The sequence below is a fragment of the Mya arenaria genome, chromosome 17 (assembly GCF_026914265.1).
Source record: "Mya arenaria isolate MELC-2E11 chromosome 17, ASM2691426v1".
Lineage (NCBI taxonomy): Eukaryota > Metazoa > Mollusca > Bivalvia > Myida > Myidae > Mya > Mya arenaria.
Window position 1 is genome coordinate 28,633,225 of NC_069138.1, and position 21,304 is coordinate 28,654,528.

The 21,304-nt window shown below is 34.1% G+C and overlaps 1 protein-coding gene across 1 annotated transcript; it reads right to left on the minus strand.

Moving 5' to 3' along the window:
• Positions 1-12,193: 12,193 nt before the first annotated feature.
• On the minus strand, positions 12,194-15,110 carry LOC128224719 (uncharacterized). Its single transcript, XM_052934696.1, has 2 exons — positions 15,029-15,110; positions 12,194-14,414 (listed from the first exon to the last, which is right to left on the minus strand). Exons 1-2 carry the CDS (start codon positions 15,048-15,050, stop codon positions 13,051-13,053), a joined length of 1,386 nt encoding a protein of 461 aa, XP_052790656.1. The 5' UTR covers positions 15,051-15,110; the 3' UTR covers positions 12,194-13,050.
• Positions 15,111-21,304: the final 6,194 nt, after the last annotated feature.

Genomic DNA, 21,304 nt, shown 5'->3' on the forward strand with positions numbered 1-21,304 from the left:
ACATATAAAACAAGTCGTAATCTTCGCAAACATACACTAAAATATTCACGTGTCCAGGAGCCACCCGAATGTCTGCCTAGCTTGAAATCATTGCACTAATTTTAAAATGGCTCTTTTCATCATATCTTTTATTGTATGCCGTAAAAGGATAAAAAAAAATCATTTAAATTGAGGGTTTTCAGAAAAGCGGAATCATTTGCCTTGAAATTATGTCCCAGTGATTGCCCGCAAAATTATGCATCACTGAAAAGGAAATGTTTATAGACCGACATGGAAAATATTGCAATTATAATACAATGTAAACCAAAAATACTGAACTCTTTGATATACATGTAGAACAGTATTTGAAATATACGATCGATGTTAATTTTATGCACCACCGTCAGTTCTTTAAGGGACCTCCTTTGTTCCCAATGTTTTCAATATTTTCTTGAGAAAATGTTTCCAACTTGATGAACAACACGGTTTCATGCTCAAACACTTTCTTCGCTGTTCGGTATGCATCCTTCCAATAGGTCCTATGACTAATAGTCACAACAGTTGTCCTGTCCTGTTTATCCACAGAAGGATCTTCATCTAAGGTATCTGGTTTCTGTGATGGCTGCAGCCTTACGAAAGATACCCTACCGTTCACCAAATAAAATTACAAATCTTTCACCAGTATCACTCAATAGTTTAACTCTAGATTTTGTTTATCAACATATACGTTTAATGACATCAAAGTATAAACCTCTATCTTATAGTATAAACAGTACTTACCAACTTGTTTCTCTAAGTAAATTATCAAACACTTAAGAATAGACCGCAAATAAGCAATACAGCTGCTGCTATTATTAAAGTCATGGTTTATCAAGCTATTGAACACAGTCAAGATGTGCTTCTACAAAACAAAGTAACTTTCTGCTTATTTATTAAACATGTACATTAAGTAAATTAGTTTCCAACAACATTTCATCAGGTAATGATTTTAGAAATGTTAACGACATCTAAAGAACCTTTATTGGTAATGAATTTTATATCCTAAAATCTATATGTCAGGCTATATTCAAGTTTGCCAAGCTATAACTACATATTAGTTATAAACGACCTAAAACCTATAAATATAAGTCATTTGTTTGTATAGAAAAATCCGACCCGAGGACACCTGTGTCGCCAGGTAACTAGGCTACCGCCTACGACGCGTGCCCGGGGGGGGGTAAGATTTTTCTATCTTTAACAGAAGCACACGATTGATATTTTTCTTGCATACCTCATATTACTTTTGTTTAAAAAACCCATAGAACATCGCATTTTTGTACATTTTACCAAAATGCGCGTGCGGTGTTGCATAGTGACGCGCATTAACTATTTTGTTGCTATGTTTTAGTGTTTTTATAAAGAAGTTAATTTATATAGAAGTAATACATCAAAAAATCATAATACTGCTTATATAAAGTGTATAATAAAAGCAACTTAAAGTATTGCGTCCAAGCGCATGACTCATCAAGCAGGGGGTGCCAGGTAGTGTTTTCCAGCACGGCGGAATTCACTAAAAATGCCTATCCGGTTAACGAGATATATTCCTTAACAGTAATATTATAAATACTTAAAGGCAAATCTAATTCACAAACCATATACTTTATTTTAAAGTTTAATATATCCTTATCAGGTTGAAAATATGTCTCCTCTTTATTATTGATTCCTTTGAAATAATACGTTCTATTTAAATTTTACATTTCAATACATTTGAGCTTTTTTAAATCGGACATTTGATAATTGTTAGTATCAAGATTAGGCCAGATTAGACCAAAAAATAGAAATAAAATATTTGTTCTTCTAAGAGTAAGCGCGGGATTTTAATATGCTTTGAAATATTGTTGTATTCAAGTCATGTTCAGTAACATTCGCGTTTAAAATATATAGTTTAGTTTAAAATAGTTTTAATACTAAAAGGGCTTGGTTCATAAAAGGTTAACAATTGCACTGGATTTATCCATATTTAACACTTCTCATTTCAGCTTAAATGTTATTATTTCTACAAAGGAGAGTTATTAAACTTCCTAAATAAATAAAATACTGTGTTTAAATGTTGTTGTTTTTTTATATTTTCCCAAATAGATCCACTTTTTACGATAATGGCTGATTTTTGTTAATATTGGTCAGTTATATGATTTTTTAAATGTAGCGGAATTTCTTACCAGTTTTTATAATTTTACCACAGCTTCCCCCTAAAAACCAAATGCAATCTGTGAATTTCATAACTGTTGTACAATGTCGCCAACTTCAAAAAAAGAAAAGAACCGCACCGCAATTAAAATTTAAACACGAATCAAAATCATTTAATTCAGTCTAAATGTTGAAACATTTGTTTTATTTTTGTTACATTTTGCAGCATTTATATCTTCAGTGATATAAGAACTAAATCCCGAGGAATCCCGAGGAATCAATCTAGCTTTCCACTCGTGGATATATCAGTCAGACAAGATGGAAGAATATTCTTATTTCCTGTGTCTGATAGTGGCAACGTCCAGATTGAGGAAAAAACAGTTAAGAGCCCTTCTGTCGAAACAATTGTCAAAATTTAATCATATCATCAATTGACACGATAAAATATACATCTCACTAACATAGAGGACAACTCAATTGTATTGAATTGAGTAAGTCAAGAAATACTCTTCAAGCTGTTGTTTTTAAAAACTAAAATAAGAGGAAATCAAAGACAAATCGTGGCTCGAACGGAAGCATGCCAAAAGGGGTCACACTGACACTATATTTGGTAATATGCGGAAAGTTTTATCCGTGGGCTTTTATAGAATCATGACTTTACCCTTTGCTACTTTTTGTTAGTGTACGTAAGTCCAGAACAGTTATTACCATTTACCAGAGAACCAATTAACACGACACTGTCGAAACAATGCAAGTATTCAGCTGAAGGTTAAAGACAACGTTTTTATCCATGTAAGGATGTTTTTCAATATGTTTTTCATCATATGTTAAGATGACCTTTAAAAAGTGTGAATATAGGCGTCATTCTCGTAAAAAAAATATCGACATATTTCAATTGTTTACGCACGTTGCCATGAATTGTGTTTCCTTATATTGTCATAAAAGTGATATAACTCTACACAAGGATTCAATCATACTGAGTGAAGGTCTTAAGTGGAATAAGTCTTTCAATAATATCCGTTTCAACACGGCTTGCAATAGTATCTTTCAACACAAGGCTTTAGAGGCTTTTTGTCTACACAACAGTTTTAATGATAAATATCTTCACAAGTTTTGATGATATCTGTCTACACAATTTTTTCGATGATATCTGTCTACACAAGTTTTTCAATGATATCTGTCTACACAAGTTTTTCGATGAAATCTGTCTGTACAAGGCTTTTGATAATATCTGTCTACCATAGGTTTTCAATGATTTCTGTGTACACCAGACTTCCGATGAAATTTTATTTTTATTAGTTTTCTAGTGATGTTTGTGTAATGTACCTTCTCAACAATACCCTGGCAGAAAACAAGTTTTTTTCCATGTTCCGTCTGTAGGGAACATATATATGGTAATAAGACAAACATTGGCTGATATACAAGTACTCAGATGCCATCATTGCAGGTATCTGATTGAACCGGAGGAGCATGTCTGGATATTGGGTTTGTATCTACCGTTCCCATTGTATAATGGCGTCATCATTGACTTGAAGCTAAATAGGATTAAGATCGCACGCGACAATTACATTCTATTTTTAACAAATTAAATTATCATTTGTTTGTCCATGGTTGTCACGTGATTTCTAAATATATCAAATGGTTCAATGGTTCATTAAGTTATGAATATTAATATCAGCGTTGTTCGACCTCATACCAATTGAACATGGCATAATAGTGTTGTGGGAGATTAACCCTTATTACAACGTTAACTACTGGTGTGTTTATCAAAGTTCATTATATTCTTATGCAGGTATATCTGTTTACGTGATAATCAAAAGTAACACAATTATACTACGTATTCTGATAAATGATAATTATGCATATTTCTCCAATTGTATACTTTTGTATTAATATTCTATGTTGCCACATTTAAGGAAGTCTACTTACTGTGAAGACATTATTATGGTTGAATAGAGTATGTGATTCTCAATAAAGTCAGCAAGTTTTCGTTGATCTCGAGACTGTTTGTGTCCGTCAGATGTATATGTTTGCTTTTCGTGCCCTTCGAAATTATCGAATAACTCATAGATTCTTGAGCATACAAGTGGTGTGTGGTTGAGATTAAACTTTGTGCATCTCGGAGAGTGTTAAGCAAAATATTGCAGCAGTTTTTAAAACGAGTTGACTCTGATTTTTTTTAATCTACCAAGAAAAGTCAATGAAAATAATTCAGTGGCACTTTCGGAAAACCCTGTTCTTGCTCCTCTCGGTGTTTAGCCTTTTGCAAATGGGTTTCCGACATTTATTATTTAATAGTTTTTAATAAACTGAACGTGCACTTGTATGTGTGTTAACGTCTGTTTGAAGGTAATCTCCACTTATGTTCTGTCCTCCTTCTAGTGCAATTATATGGAGAAATCCTAACCGGTAACACGCTTGGTTCAGACCGCTTGTCACCTACGATTTTGAACATTTGAGAAATCATTCCACTTTTGCGAATGAAGCTCTGTGAGCTTGTGGTTAAGGCGTCCGCCTACTGAGCGGGAAGTCGAAAATTCGAGTCTCACACGGGGCTTGTTTTGACACGGTCGGTTGCCGACCCAGCAGCTAGTTAAATTGAGGGGTACCGATTGCCTTCCTACAAGGCGCCTAGCATACGGGATAGGAATTGGTGGTAAAGATGTTCACGAATGTAGGTGTCTCATACGCCCAACGGGCTTAATTAAAAGGGGTGACACTATAATAATCAAACACTTTATTTTCAATTTATAAAGCATGACAGGCACATACTAGACGTTTTTTTTATTTGTGATAGAAATCTCTGTTTATCACCAATTCATATGTAATATTTTGGACAGTCTGTTCTTATAATATTTCGGGAGTAATTTGTGTTGACATAATACATAGTTCAGGTGAAACGATGAGTTATTGCAATAAGGAGGTAAGGCAGGTGACACACATTTCTTGTTATTGTTGTTTTTATTTGAATTAGGAACAAAATATGACATACCCTACATATTTGGTGTGAACGGGATAAAGAATTTGAAGTTTAGGAGACGTGACTCACTCCTATATCAATAGATGACAACTCAATATCGATTACAATTTTTGAAAAAGAACCTTCCTATCAATCACGGGACTACCAAGCACAAACGAGTGATGCAACTTACTTGAGCTATTAAAAAAAGCAAACGCGAAACAAAAACATGAATTATGTTTATTTTCAATCAAGGGAATATTTAAGTCACTTTTTAACTATGTGTTTCAGCACACCCTTTGATGAGCAGCGTGCGTGTTTTATAATAATGCTGTATTTAATCCCCACAGTACTTAATGCAAGGAAAAAACTCTACATACTTATTATCTTTCTTGTGAGAGAACCTGAATAAACAAATAAGAAGATAGCTGTAGTGAAAAAACTGTGAAAGAAATGTATGCCCTGTTTAGAGACTTTAGGCAAGTAGTAAAAAACTGTGAAAGAAATGTATGCCCTATTTAGAGACTTTAGGCAAGTAGTAACAAAACTGTGGAAGAAATGTATGCCCTGTTTAGAGACTTTAAGCAAGTAGTAATAAACTGTGAAAGAAATGTATGCCCTGTTTAGAGACTTTAGGCAAGTAGTAAAAAAACTGTGAAAGAAATGTATGCCCTGTTTAGAGACTTTAAGCAAGTAGTAATAAACTGTGAAAGAAATGAATGCCCTGTTTAGAGACTTTAGGCAAGTAGTAAAAAAACTGTGAAAGAAATGTATGCCCTGTTTAGAGACTTTAGGCAAGTAGTGAAAAAACTGTGAAAGAAATGTATGCCCTGTTTAGAGACTTTAGACAAGTAGTGAAAAAAACTGTGAAAGAAATGTATGCCCTGTTTAGAGACTTTAGGCAAGTAGTAAAAAAACTATGAAAGAAATGTATGCCCTGTTTAGAGACATTAAGCAAGTAGTAAAAAAAACTGTGAAAGAAATGTATGCCCTGTTTAGAGACTTTAGGCAAGTAGTGAAAAAAACTGTGAAAGAAATGTATGCCCTGTTTAGAGACTTTAGGCAAGTAGTAAAAAAACTATGAAAGAAATGTATGCCCTGTTTAGAGACATTAAGCAAGTAGTAAAAAAAACTGTGAAAGAAATGTATGCCCTGTTTAGAGACTTTAGGCAAGTAGTGAAAAAAACTGTGAAAGAAATGTATGCCCTGTTTAGAGACTTTAGGCAAGTAGTGAAAAAAACTATGAAAGAAATGTATGCCCTGTTTAGAGACTTTAGGCAAGTAGTGAAAAAAACTGTGAAAGAAATGTATGCCCTGTTTAGAGACTTTAGGCAAGTAGTGAAAAAAACTGTGAAAGAAATGTATGCCCTGTTTAGAGACTTTAGGCAAGTAGTAAAAAAACTGTGAAAGAAATGTATGCCCTGTTTAGAGACTTTAGGCAAGTAGTAAAAAAACTGTGAAAGATATGTATGCCCTGTTTAGAGACTTTAGGCAAGTAGTAAAAAAACTATGAAAGAAATGTATGCCCTGTTTAGAGACTTTAGGCAAGTAGTAAAAAAACTATGAAAGAAATATATGCCCTGTTTAGAGACTTTAGGCAAGGGCCCAAACGGCACTCTATTAAAGACACAAGAGTACACACACGCCACATACACACGTACAAACACAGTAAAATTGCATCCTTTACAACCATCACTTAATCGCCAAAACCACTCCTATATTTATCATTTTTTTATATTTTTTTTTATTTTGCAAAAGAAATAGAAATTAATTGTTTACTTTTCTGTCGTGCAAATGTTTTGTTCTGGTGTACTTGTACCACTGTAATTCATTGCATGGTATTTTTTGTAAGGTATGATGTTGTCACATCAATAATTCAAATAAAAATTATGTTATTTTTACTTATTTGTCATAAGGCATGTTATAATAATGTACCTTTATTTGAATGTACCTTTTTAGCTTACATTCTATTACTTTTTTACAAGTACAAGATAAACATACTGATTATGCTAACCTTATGCCATAAAGTTTACACCATATTGGTGCGGGAGTTTATCTTCAATATAGGACATTGAATTGTCTATGTGTTTTTGCTTTAACATGTATGTTGATCATAAGATTGTATTCTTTCTTGATTTATCAATTAATGTACTTTTCAAGGACTTCAAGTTGGCTCCACACAGTTTAAACTTTCATGAAACTGGCTTATTTCACTTACTTTCTTCAATAAACAAAAAAAAACTGTGAAATATTCTTTGCAACAGAGTCCGATACATGTCAGGATAAAGTTAATTAATTTTCGATAGCGATACGAACGGTTTCTGGCGAAAAAATTCATTTCATGTTGTGTTTGTTTTTACATTAATAGTTGTTAACGATAGATGTCTTATTTGAACTTTTGCTTATGTCTAATCATTGCTACAAGTTTTTTTTATCACATTTCACATCATCTTTTTATGATGTCTGAATCTAACAATGCCAAGCAAAAGCAGATAACATTTGTATTTTAATTTAGATTTTGTAAACATAAAAAGAGAAAATAATCAAATATAGCAAATATACTACATTTAATGTTATTGTGTATTATTTACACAGCGTTTATGGACTATGGAAGGTGACAATTCCATCCAAAAACCTAGGGGAAATCTCTTAACTAGGAGCGAAGCGAATTTCGGCAGATAAACAAGGAATTGTTTTATTAAGAACAAATGGAGCGAGTTCATGAATATAGTGCATAACTTCTGTTGAAATCGCACGTAAGATCCATGATAAAATTCCTCATCAAAACTTAAACCGATGCATGTATCCAGGTTTATACCGACTTACTTTATGTTCTTAGGAATTCAAATATTATCAGAATGAGGTAAATATTCACCTCTCAACTCAGAGGTCATGTGGTCGACCCCCACCATTTCTAGAGTGGTCTGGTCGAGTAGGTGTCCGAGGTTTTAGATTCGATCAACACCAGGGCGAGATTGGTCTTGTGGTGTAGGTGGCCATCTCTCACCGTAGAGGTTGTTGGTTAGCTCCCTAACAAGTGTCATTGGTCTAGTGGTATGGGGGTGTGCGCATCTCATCCCTGAGAATCTATGCCTAATCAACACTAGGGAGACAGTTGTATAGCGTCATATGTGTCCGCCTATTACCCAAAAAGAATGTGGGTGCGATCTACATCAGGGTAACAGTGATCCAGTAAAATAGATGTCGGCCTCTCACCCAGAAATTATGGGTTCGCTCCCGACCCAGGTAATAGTGGTGTTGGTGTATATGTGTAAACCTCTCACCTCATATGTGGGTTTTATCTTAACCAGGTGGCAGTGAGATTGCAGGATGAAATAATAATAACACTTTCATAAAACTATCATCAGCAATGTTGGAGCGAATGCGTACTATCTGACTGGTCAAATGGCCGCGGTACAGCAGGACCTGAAAAGTCATTTTAGCACAACCTTTAAACAACGGGGCTTTCAGTATATTCTTGTTCCTCAAACAGTTGAAGCTTTCGTGATTTGAGCACATGTCATTCGATAAAAGCATAAAGGTTTATCTGCTTATTATCTGCTATCGTTATCTAATTAATTTATTAATTAATTAATTTAATTAAGAACAGTTTTGTTTTCACAATGTCAAGGGATGAAAACATAAAGGTCATATCTGTTTCGTCATTTAATGTCATTTAGAACAGTTTTGCTTTTACTATGTAAAGGGATGAAGGCATAAAGCTTCCATCTGTTTCGTTATTTAATATCACTTAGAATCGTTTTGCGTTCATCATGTCAAGTGATAAATGCAAATAGCCCCTTTCTACTTTCAATTGAACGTCACCTATAACTGTTTTGCTTTCAGTATGCCAATGGACGAAAGCGAAAACAATCTGGGTCCGTATTTAAATACACCTTGAGTCTGAGTTTTAAACTCAGGCTCAGAAAGCTTGTCTGGTCACTAATTTTAAAAGCGTTTGTCCATGATTACCATATTTTGTCCGAGTATATATATGTACATAATATCTAAGACATAATCTTTAACCAGCCATATTACTCAGGTCACTCGTAGTTTATTTATAGAAACTACCTCAAGTTGATCCCCTTTTTATCAATAACATAAGAAGCTTTTTGTCCAAATTTATACAGAATGTGTATGGGAATAATATCTTGAACAAATTTGTGAACCGGCGATACTGCTCAAGTCATTCATGAGTTCTTGCCCGTGTTTGATAGAAAGTACCTAAATTCGGTATTGTCTGATCTATAACTTTACAAGCCATTGATCAATCATCACCAGATTTTGTCAGAATGTGTATGGGCATAATAATTCGATTATCAGCCATATTGCTCAAGTTATTCGAGAGTTACCGTCCTTTTATGATTCATGTAAATTATCTGTCTTGTTTGATCAATCAGCCTGATTCACTTCAGAGCTATAACTCTTGAATAAAAAATGCATTAACGGTATACGGTCGCAAATTTTGTCTATGATCAACCTATCATCACAAAAAAACTTTTTATCACATGCTTACCCTTGTTTTCCGTGTAATATACCCATTACGAATATTTTTATCTTACACATGTGTAAGATAACATTTCTATTGGCTAGACTAATCACACGCGACCTAGATATCCCTCCGCATTGTTTGTAAACAAAATGGTTTAAACGCCAACAAATACTTACCTCAATAATGAAGCTGTAGGACTTCCGGGAGACAAATGGCTAACGAATCATAGTGCCAGATAGCATCTTGTTCGAAAAGGTTCTGATAACAATGTTCCGCCAACCAGATAATGCAGATTACTAGTCACAGAAATATCCAGTCAGTCAACAAATACAGCCACATTAGTGACAAACAACACGAGAACATTTCAAATATCTCCATCTTAACAGGCAATATGCGACCAATGCCATAACATTTGCTTGCCAGTTTAATATGCTGTCGGTTACCAAAACACAAATACGAATTCCGCAGCACAGGTTTCTCATCACACGTACGTCCCAAGACAGCTAGAACAGCTTGTTCTCTGGAAACATTCTTGATGGAACTTTTTCAACATCAACATCCATGCAGTGCAGAGTAAGGCTTCGTCGTAATCATCTGCATGTTGTGAAAATCCATGTACACTAAGAAAACGCTTCAAAGTAGAAAATCGTAGAAAGCGACAGCGAATTACTTTTAAATCCGTGCTCACAGTAAAACTTGACAGACCGATGTAGGTCACAAAAACCGCGTAAAGCATGTACTCTCAAAGTGACGTCATAAAATTGTGTACTTATTGTGTGTGTATTTTGGTTAAAATTGTTCGTTATTCATGTTGTTGGATATTTTGCTACACATGTGACTTGTTCAGCGCTTTATCAGAATTAAAACTTGATAACTACTAGCTGTGTTTGTCATTTTCATTTAGAACTATTTATATGGCGCATCGTTGACATTCCACTCAGTGTACTTTGGCTGTCAAACAATGGGTTTAGAAAGTGGAACGTGGAACTAAATTGGTAATAAAAACACCGTTTTAAGCATGTGATTAAAAAGATCTGACACTCGTTGTCTTTTCATACAAGATTTGTATTAAACTCGTCCATGAAAGATGTTAGTAAGCTCGCCAGAGGCTCGCTTACTAACAAATTTTATGAACTCGTTTAATAAAATCTTGTATTGAATGACAACTCGTGTCAGATCCTATATGTGTTATAAAAATAGTATAGGCGTATTTTGCAACAGTCGATAATCTTGTTAAAGTATTGATATTTACAGTCTTATGTGAAAATAGTTAGAGGCAGTTTGATTATGATTACTTAGTCGGGCAATTAGGATTTCCCCCAACAAGGATATTCTTAAATAACACTGTATTTTTTTTTGGTTTACTAGTTTTTAGTTTACTAGTCTAATGTTGTAATTACTTGTTACAATATCTCTGTGAAATATATCAATTTAACCTTCCTTATAACGGGTAGCAGGAGGCTGCAATATTCTGAATCCCAGATAAATATACAGATTGCAGACTGAGCATGGAATAGGTCCCTTAGACTGTGACCAAGACTTTCTGTTTCTTGGAGGGGCTCCCAGTCTTTCCTTTCTTGGTAGGATGATTTCATTGTTACTTGTCGAAATAATCCCCTTTTTGCTTTAAGTAATGTTGAGATATGCCAAATGTTAATGTTATGGCTGTTGGCTTCACCCGAAACCTCAGATGTTTGGCATTCACTTGACCGTAATCTAAGATAAACATCCTTGGAACAGCATGCTTGCAATTGTAATTTTTCGATTAAAAAAAAGAAGGCATCTTCTTGCAATGATTAAGTCTTCAACTTATGATGGTAATGGTAAAGCTAGGGACATTCTTACAAGTTCTTTATTGTGATTTCAAAAAATATATTGATACTCCTAAAGAGATTGAAAATAATATTTAGTGGTATGTGTGTCCGGTTCGATCTCAAACAGGGAATTTCTAAGGGTCTCACAAAATGGACACCAGAACTTTTTTCTACCTAGGAAATGGAATACAGCCTGCTTTTATAAGTCATAATGTATAAGATTTTATCGCAAAGAGGCTAAAGTAAATCAGCATATACTATTAACCTTATATATTTCAGCCTACATGGCACGAATGAATAAACTCTTCTGACCACCCACAGAAAAAGTTCACTGTTGGCATGTTTTTTTTTTAAATTTAGTGCAGGTGGGTTGACGGTCACGTTAGGAGGCTACCAATGTGTTTTTCCACTCACTACCTTAGTTACAACTGAAAAAGTCGAAGTGAGAAATCATTAAATGTTGGTAGCTTTTTAAAAAGATTGGTACGCGGTCACGGACAAGGTAGCTGTAGACTATGGTTTCCATTCATCATCATCATCATCATCATCATCATCATCATCATCATCATCATCATCATCATCACCAGCACCACAACCACCACTACCACTACCATCACCACCACCACCACCTTCACCATCACTATTATCATTGTACTGCAACCCAGTCATTTTTTGGAGTCTAGCTATTAATTTATTACAAACATGTTACTAAGTTCATAACAATTTTATTTACAGTAGAAAATATTGTTAAATATAACAAAATTTTCACTTGAATGTCTCAGATAAAGTATCTGCAATATGTTCAATTTAAAATTCATGCTTGAGCTACTGATAAGTATCATAATGGATTTTATTGAAGTGTTCATTAAATAAATTAATTACATTAATGTTTTGGAACTAAATGTGGCATTTTATACTCTAACTATCGACAAAACCCCTTATTGAACGAAACAAGAGCATACACTAAAATTTGCTTAAATGTGTACAATACACTTCAAGTAAAATAAGTCCTCTTTAGCTGTGTACATGTTGCCACTTTTTTATTGAAAAACAAACTAAATGGACAAAACACCCACCACTGTCGAACAAGTAATTATATTTCCAAAAATCCTTTTCAACCTATTGATATATTTTTTTTTTGATTGATGAATTATAGTATTACAGTATTTAAAAAAGTCTGCTTTTGTAATTATTCGACTGTTGAAGTAGAATTTGATTTAGTTATCGTTCGTCATTTTAGTCCGTATAAGAAAATAAAACATTTCATATTCAGTAAATTGGACACAGTTAAATGTTCATGTCACCAGGATACAAGAAAACAATTTCCAATTGTAAATATAACAATGTCAGTAAAGCAATATGAGTTCCATATTCATATAAACACACTTTTGTAATTAAGTATTAACCTTTCACAGTATTGTTTCATAGTTTCTGTTTTGCAGTCGACTCGACATGGTTGGTATTTCATCCACAAAGCTCTAGATGATCTTAACCCAATAATAGATGTAAATTTTTCCTTAGCTCTGCCCAACATCAGGCCAACCAATTTCACTCATCCTGTCTTATACTTGTATGCAGTGTATATCGTACGTTTTTTTATTCACTGTATTAATGATTCAGTGTTTCCCGATATTATTTAGCTATGATAGGACACCAACAACTTTCCTTTTTAATATATCCACCCTATCATCTCCCTGGTACTCCCTCCACTGAGGCCAGACCATACCATGTATCCTGTCATACAATCTGATGTAGTGTGGATTTCTCCAGGCCTCTTTGTTTATCTCCACACCCTCTTTGTTAAGACTCCAGTATGTAAACCAAATGTTCATACCCTCAAGCCACAGCTTCTCCAGCTTTTCCCTCCAGCGATTCTTCTTTGCCAGCTCAGCTGGTGACATCTCAAGCGCTTTAGACACTTTTGGGCATCTCAGTATCACTCTGGGACCTTCCTCTATCAGGTCTCCTAGCTTCTCAATCAGCAGCTGTTGTTGTTCTGGGTTGATTCTACCAATCAGCAAGTTTCTGTCAGGGAGCATATAGAAGGGGAGATGGTTGGCTTTTATGGCATCCTGTAAATTTCTCAGACAATTCATTACATTTTGAAGTAAATATTTTTTCTTAAATATCTTAGCTGGATTTTGCTCTGTGAACCATAGCACGATGTTTTTCATTAGGTACGATGAAATTTCATCAGATATTGGTTTCAGCTGGGATTTCTTGATCAACTTAAGCAAAATGTAAATTTTATATTGGTTCTCATTCCAGCTGTCAGTAAGCTTTTGCACACTGAGGATAAAACAGACCCTCCACTCAATGTTTTTATGTTCACTGCCTTTACACCCCACAGGGACCATTTGGGCCTCAAGTTTGGATGCTTCCTCTATCAGGTCCTGTGTTGGCCAGTTGTGGTGTCTTTGTCTGTTTATCCACTGCGATAGCAGCTGTTGTTGACTGGTACAGCGGAATGAATTTACATGATCCCAACTTGAATATTTACTACAGCCTGTGATTGCAGGTCCAGAAACTGTTTGATCGTTATCTTTTATGAAAGATGTTACGTACTTTTCACTAGAAATATATGTTTTTCCATTGTCATGGACAAACAAGGCCTGCTGAATGTTGGATTTTCCAGTTGTACCGCTTTGTGTCAGTTCCAATCTGAAATGTCCAGGGTGGCAGTGTTCACTGTCCATAGTGAACTCATAGTGGGTGTCTGGCAATGTTAGGGAATCATCTCCTGGTGTTTTACACACTGAGTACATGTATAGTAGCACAGTGTCACTGTCACTCTCAAACGGTGCTGCAAATCCCTCACCCTTACTGCCTGCAGTTATTATGGTTGTGTTATATTGTGATATTATATTTATGCTCCCTATCACCTCCCACTTTTTACAGGTCACCCGCCTGTGTAGCACCATGGACTGACTGTAGCCCAGTTGGTCCAACACCCAACACACACGCACAGACAGCTCCTCATCACTACTCCTCTCTCCCCTTCTCCCTTTAATTAAAATGACGGAGATATATTTTTAGAAGTAGTCAAGTTAGCATCGATAAATGAACACAAACCTTCACGGTTCTTGCTTGAAGCTCAAATATCATATAACATACAATGCAAGATATTCATAAATACGAAGGTTAAAAAGTTCCTTATGCTTTCATTGTTGTACTTAATTTAAACTGAGCCTGTCTTGTAAGTGTATCCATTAGTATTGTTAGATTTAAATGGGGTCACCTTATTATTATGGTAAGATTAAGTCTTTAAGTTGAACATTGTGTCATTGCTACCCATTCAATTAATTGTTTTGTTTTCAAAATTAAATTAACTCGGTTTGAACTTACAAAAACTTTCGAATAGGAAAAGTGGTTTTAAAAAGGAAAACGTAGTGTTGATAAGATGAGCCAATAAGTATGAATTATGTATGTCAAGACAATTTAACAGTCCTAGAAGGCAACACTTATAATAATAATATAAAATAATGTTAACATATGTATGTTCCTTTCCTCTATTTCAAATAAGTGTGTAACAGGGTTTGTTTTTCAAAGAAAAATATCTTATTAGCATATTAAAGCATAAATATTCAAATTAGTAAAGAATTACTTATAACAACTTACGTTTTGAAATAAAATTTCCCATTTACGTACTAACCAACATTCTATTGAGATAATGTTTAATTAAACAGACAGATCATTGTTGTTTTTTTCCATTGGAAATCCCCAATCTAACTGTTACTGTACTAAACTTCCTGTTTGTGAGAGGTTCACTGATGACATTTAGCTTACAAGGAAACAAATAAGATATGTAAATAAAGAACATCTGATTAATGTACACAATCTGATGATCACCTTTAGACTAATTATTTTCAGTTTAAGTCAGAACAACATTCAAATTTGTTTTTTTAAATAATGGCAACTACCTATATTTGATAATCAGACTTAAAAAAATAAACAAAGTCTAAGTAGCCGGTTTTAGAAATGAATCAATTGAAGTTCAGTAGAGTTGATAGTCAGCTATCTGTTTTTGTCACAATGGTAAGTTGTGGAGTCAAGTTTAAGCTTGTGTGCACTTCTCTATTTTCAAAGCCTATCCATCTCATCATTAATTAAAGAGTATCCGGAAGGGCGAAGAGTATTTATGCATATTAGTCATTATCATAAATATGTATGCATATAAATTGCATACGATAGGTAAATAAGGATAGGCACATTACCATTCAAAATCATGTCTTGCATTAATGCTCTGGGTTGTACTTTTAGCGTTTTATCCCTTCCTTTAAACATCAATTAACATATATTAAAACAGCAAAAAATGATACTCTATGAAATCTCCTTCTTTTTGGTATAAAATAAAAGTTTCAATTAGGTATACTTCATTACCAGGCCCCAATATCACGAAAAAACTTAAGTCAAATCTCAAACTCAATCTCAACTCACTTTAACCACATATCATAATAAATTATTGAGAAAAATATATGATTTTACACATTTCAAAACCTTATTTTATACTTGAATATGTTGATTAAAATCTTTGGTCTAGATTCCAGGGGTAAATATTCTAGAGCCAAAAATGTACTTGAGTACAATTCATTGGCTTTTAACAATTACTCAAATATATGCTTTGCTCTAGAATTATTTTTCTTTGAAATATTGTCAAAAAATATTTCAATAACATATTCTATGATTGATTTTTTTTCAAAAGGTATAAAAACATACAAGATTTTACTAGTCTTTTGGGTGATAAATTGAGTTGAGATTGAGATTGAGACTTAACTTGAGTATTTTCGTGATATCCGGGCCAGGCCTTAGGAGATTATAACTTACGAATAGAGGTGAAGTTTTGTGTGGATGTAGCTTATGTGAAGACATAGCTTTCGTTGGCTTTTCAGGTCCGCAGAATCAAGATCACTGTTATCTTATTAGAAATACGATATATTTTATTTAAAAAGACGAAACTTTGTGTTGGTAGATTTAATGACAAAGCTTGGAATGCATTCTTCTTTGCTTTAGGAATAACTTAAAGTATTATAAAAACATTTTATTTAATTTCCGTATGTTGAAAAGGCCAAGACACTATAAAGTCTTTGTTTGACCTTTGCCTTTATGTGTACTTAAACCACATGAAGGTTGTAATTAAAAGAAAAGTGTTAAGAAAAAAACCCTGTTTACTTTAATGTCCACATTTACGTTTTTCATTGTTGACACATATATTTTATTGCTTTAATACCAAAGCTTATGAGCCTTAATGACTTAGACTCATTATCAACATCTATGTTCACAGTTCAGCTTTACAATAAGCACTCAGGATTTGATTTAAATATAAAAGGCATACAAAGGGTTGTGCCTTTATGCTTTTCGTATATACTACCTTCCATAAAGACCTTTGCCAGATGTCAGTTTCACAGTATTTCGAACAGCTACTTTCCATAAAGGCCTTTGTCAGAAGTCAGTTTCACAATATTTGTGTTCGCTTCCTTCTATATCGGCCTTTGTCAGTAGTCAGTTTCACAATATTTCTGTCAGCTTTCTTACAATCAGGCCATTGGAAGAAGTGAGATTCTCAATATTTGTTTCCGCTTCCTTCAATATCGGCCTTTGTCAGAAGTTAGTTTCTCAATATCAATATTTAAACAATTTTGCAGGTGTAATAAGTGCACTATTCAGCTGTTCCTTTAACACCAGTTTTTTTTTCAGAAATAATACGTGGTTTCAACCTTTTGAGAGTATTGAAATGTTTACTAAACATGAACCATATATTTCCAGAATCTGAAGACTGTTTTTCTGGTCTTTATGCCGCCTTACAAACACACTAGGTCAGTAAATCAATACCTATAATGAATAAACCTCACTTTATAACATTTAGATTATTTTTCATTATTTCTCATGGACTTTTTTCAAAATGTTATGAATTTGGCTAACTGCAAATCTTTATATTTGCAACACAAATTAAACGGTAAATAATACAATTTTAATTTTCTTTTTGTTTTGGTTTTTAATTTGCAACCTGAATAATTCACTCGCGTAAAGGAATCGTTTTCGGTTGTTTAGTCGGTGGTCACAAAACCCGGCATGTCAGTTGTCTTATGAATGTAACTTCAGTACATTTCAGGGTCCAGTTTGAAGACCACAAACATAGCTCAAATGCGCATACGCTGTGAAACACATATGCCTTGGTAAGAAGTTTGCGCAATGACCTACTCGCCGACTGGTAGGTTATAATTCGAGTGATTTAATCCTTTCTTCATATCTAAGACATCATTTATGAAATATCAATATTGGGTTTTTCTGTTCTTGTTTGTTTGTTGTTGTCATTTAAAATGTGCAGGTATTTCCAAGCCTTTTTCACTTTAAAGGGGCAACAGGACTATATAAACCTCCAGGTGGCGCTGGGGCAAGCTTTTGTATACTTTTATGCATGTTTCACATCAGGGACACAGTTTTCAAAATTAAGGAATACCTACAAATACTTTAGATACGAAACTTTGCAGGCCTGTAGAATAAAAGATACACAAATAAAAAATCCTTAATTTGTTTTTGAAACACCTCTAGAAACATGACTTTAAGAAAAAAAATCCAACTGTCAGATTGAAAATTTGAATTTGCCGGGGGAGTGGCTAATTGGTGTAATTGGGGTTATGAACTCCCTGTCGTAAACATTACCACTTGCTGGTGTTTACATTCCAAGCAGCTTGCTTCTAGCAGACGACATGCCTCATTATCAAATACTGTAGTAACAAAAGTGAACAAACCTTGATAAGTTTTTATTCCACATGTTTAAGCATGTCCAGAAATTATTGATAGATATCATCAGCTTAATATGTCATATTTTGAATATCATTGTTTTCTATGATATTTACACTTTTTCCTTTTGAAGCGTTAATTAATAATTCTTGTGAATCTTTTCCCAGGTTTAAATTTGTTACACTGTTTTCATACTTGTCTTTTTAAATCTTTATTTTATGAACCTCATTGCACCAATGGTATTTGCTCCTTCACTTCTCTATCAAAATTGTTGCCATCATTACAAATGTATATATCCCAGCCATGTAAATTTAATATCTGATTTTGTTCTTCAGTCATGTAAACTATATATCTCGATATTTTTGTCCTGAGTATTTTGTGCCATTTGTTTTAGTCTTTTTATTCTGCCCAAAGTAATTATTTTAACAGAAGGCAGTACCTAGTTCCATGATTTGCACATGTTCACGTATAACTCTGTTTGAGTTCCCTCCTTTTTGACTCAAATGTGCATTTGTTTTTCAGTTATCAATACACAAACCAGATTCCAGCCAGTGACATTTAATTATCAATTAAAGGTGTCAACACTATCTAAATTATGTTATGGCAGACTAAACAGTATCCGGGCTGAACTGTTAACAATAAGGTTAATTTGTACTAGGGTTGTGGATGCACTCAAGAAAGCATTATTATATTATGTTGACAAAATAATTAGTTTTGGATTCCAAATTGAGAATAAACCTTGATATATATTTTGGACAGGAATGAGAATGTAGATTCCAACATTTTAAAGGGAAGTCCAATACAAAAAAAATCTAGTCGAAATTACAAAGAAAAGAAAAGACAATCATTTCAAAGAAAACATCTGGAAAAGCTGGCTTTGTCATCTTTATTTCATATAGTAGATAGAAGTGTGGTGAAATACATCGTCTGCTCAGAACAGGCCTTTTTGATTACATTTCTACAGTGTGTGCTAAATATAGAACAATGAGTATAACAGACAGGTACATAGCTGAGGGTATTTACAGTATGGCACTTCGCATTTACTCGCTGTCGAAGCAGCAAATGTTGCCTTAAGCTTGGGCATAACTCATAAATCATTCAAGATGTTGCCGGAGATAATATTCAAATATATATAGCGATGTCTAAACCGTTCTAGAGATTCATTGGCAATATTTACCCTCTCTTGTACTTTTCTGTACTAATGAAGTGACGTTCATTTTCGCATGAATGCCGCCGACAAATCACCGGCGTAGTAATTGTGGACGACCTACAAATTATGCAAATGTGAGTGAAGCGCATGCGCATTGTGGAACGTTCGCATTTGAATTCAATTTTCGCTTTCAAAGCGAAATGGACGGAGTGCAGTATTAACTACATAATCACAATTTATTGATCCGTTAAAAGAGTTAAAAAAATAGAAAGGGAAGCAAACGCGACCAAGGTTAAGGCATATGCTAGTATGCTATAACCTTAACACTTATAGGGCGGCGTTTTTTATTCAGCGTTAACATTGAAAACGATGTAAACAAAGCGGCAAATTTGTATTTCTTTACATTTTGTACACTGTTTATACATTTCGACATCGAAAATACAAGGTATTTGTTTATTCAGAACATAATGGTGTTCTAGTTAATACGATTTCACTGTTTTAAACTGTTGTTTGCTTTTTCCGACTTAGCTAGCTCTCAAAAACTATATCTAATTTGAGAGTAAGTTAATTTGTCGTCGTGAAGGTTAAATGTGACAGGGACACAACTGGAGTGAAGGTGAAAAATTATACTGTATCGCAAACTTACAATAAAGAACAGTTGGACTGTCATGCAACTGAATAAAGTAACGCATTATATTTAAATATATATATTTTTTACGAACCTTAAGGGAATAAACTCATTTAACTCAATTTGTATTTTACTTGTGCGAGCACACAATGACTTGTCGAGTTTTAGTAAAAGCAAAAGTATGTCAACATTCTTAAATATTTTTATTATGATCTGTTATTAAATAAAAGATGTGAGGCAAATTTCCTTTTAATGGTTTAAAAAGATAAAATAAAGATGAAAATACGAGACAAAATAATAGAGCTATTTACTGTGTAATGATAAATTCCCATGGGTGTAAAATTGTTAAAAAGGGGCGGTACTTCGCTGTTCCATTCATTGATATTGTAAAGCGTAGTTCCCTGCTAACGCGCTTCAGGGGAACTGCCATTTTTGAGCGGGGCATTCAAGATCGCATGAATGCCCCCAAAATGATTTTCAATCCTTAATTGTATACCTATGTTGGCAGATAAGTAACACACGTGCACAGACAAACTTATAACTCTTGCTTTAATAAGTTTTGACCCATGTAGACTGAATTAAAAAAAACAGGCTGGTGCTGACTCTGAAGTGCTCTTGTTTTCCAAACAGATCTATGTAATCTTTGATAGAAACAAACATTCTATTCCCATACAGGTTTGTGATTGCGGTTTGTGTGAAAGCGCCAACCAAAGCATGGAAATACAGAAATAGCTCCTAAAATTTCTTATCGACGTCTATGCAGATCTTGGGCTACCGTTCAGGTGTTGTTTTTTTCGGATTTATTTTGAAGTTGAAACATATTAAATAATAAGGTTATCAGAACCGCGGTATGATTCAAACGGCTGTATTCGACTCAAGTGAAATTTTGAAGACTCTGATTCCATGGGGTGAAATCCAAAAAAGTCCATGAGAGAAGTATTCGATCTTCTGGATAATAATGCATTACTCCATGTTTCGTGTAATATAATATGAATTACTAGTTTAAATATTGCTTTATCACAGCAAGGGTAATTCAGCTAAAATATTCATGCTTAATCACAGCCGGGGTAATGTAGCTGAAATATTCATTCTGCGTAATAGCAGCGTGGGTAATGCAGCTTAAATGTTTATACTGCTTAATTGCAGCCAGGGTAATGAAGCTCAAACGTTTATACTGCTTAATTGCAGCCACGGTAATACAGCTTAAACGTTTATACTACTTAATTGCAGCCAGGGTTATGCAGCTTAAATGTTTATACTGCTTTATTGCAGCCGGGGTTATGCAGCTCAAATGTTTATACTGCTTAATTGCAGCCGGGGTAATGCAGCGCAAATGTTTATACTGCTTTATTGCAGCCGGGGTTATGCAGCTTAA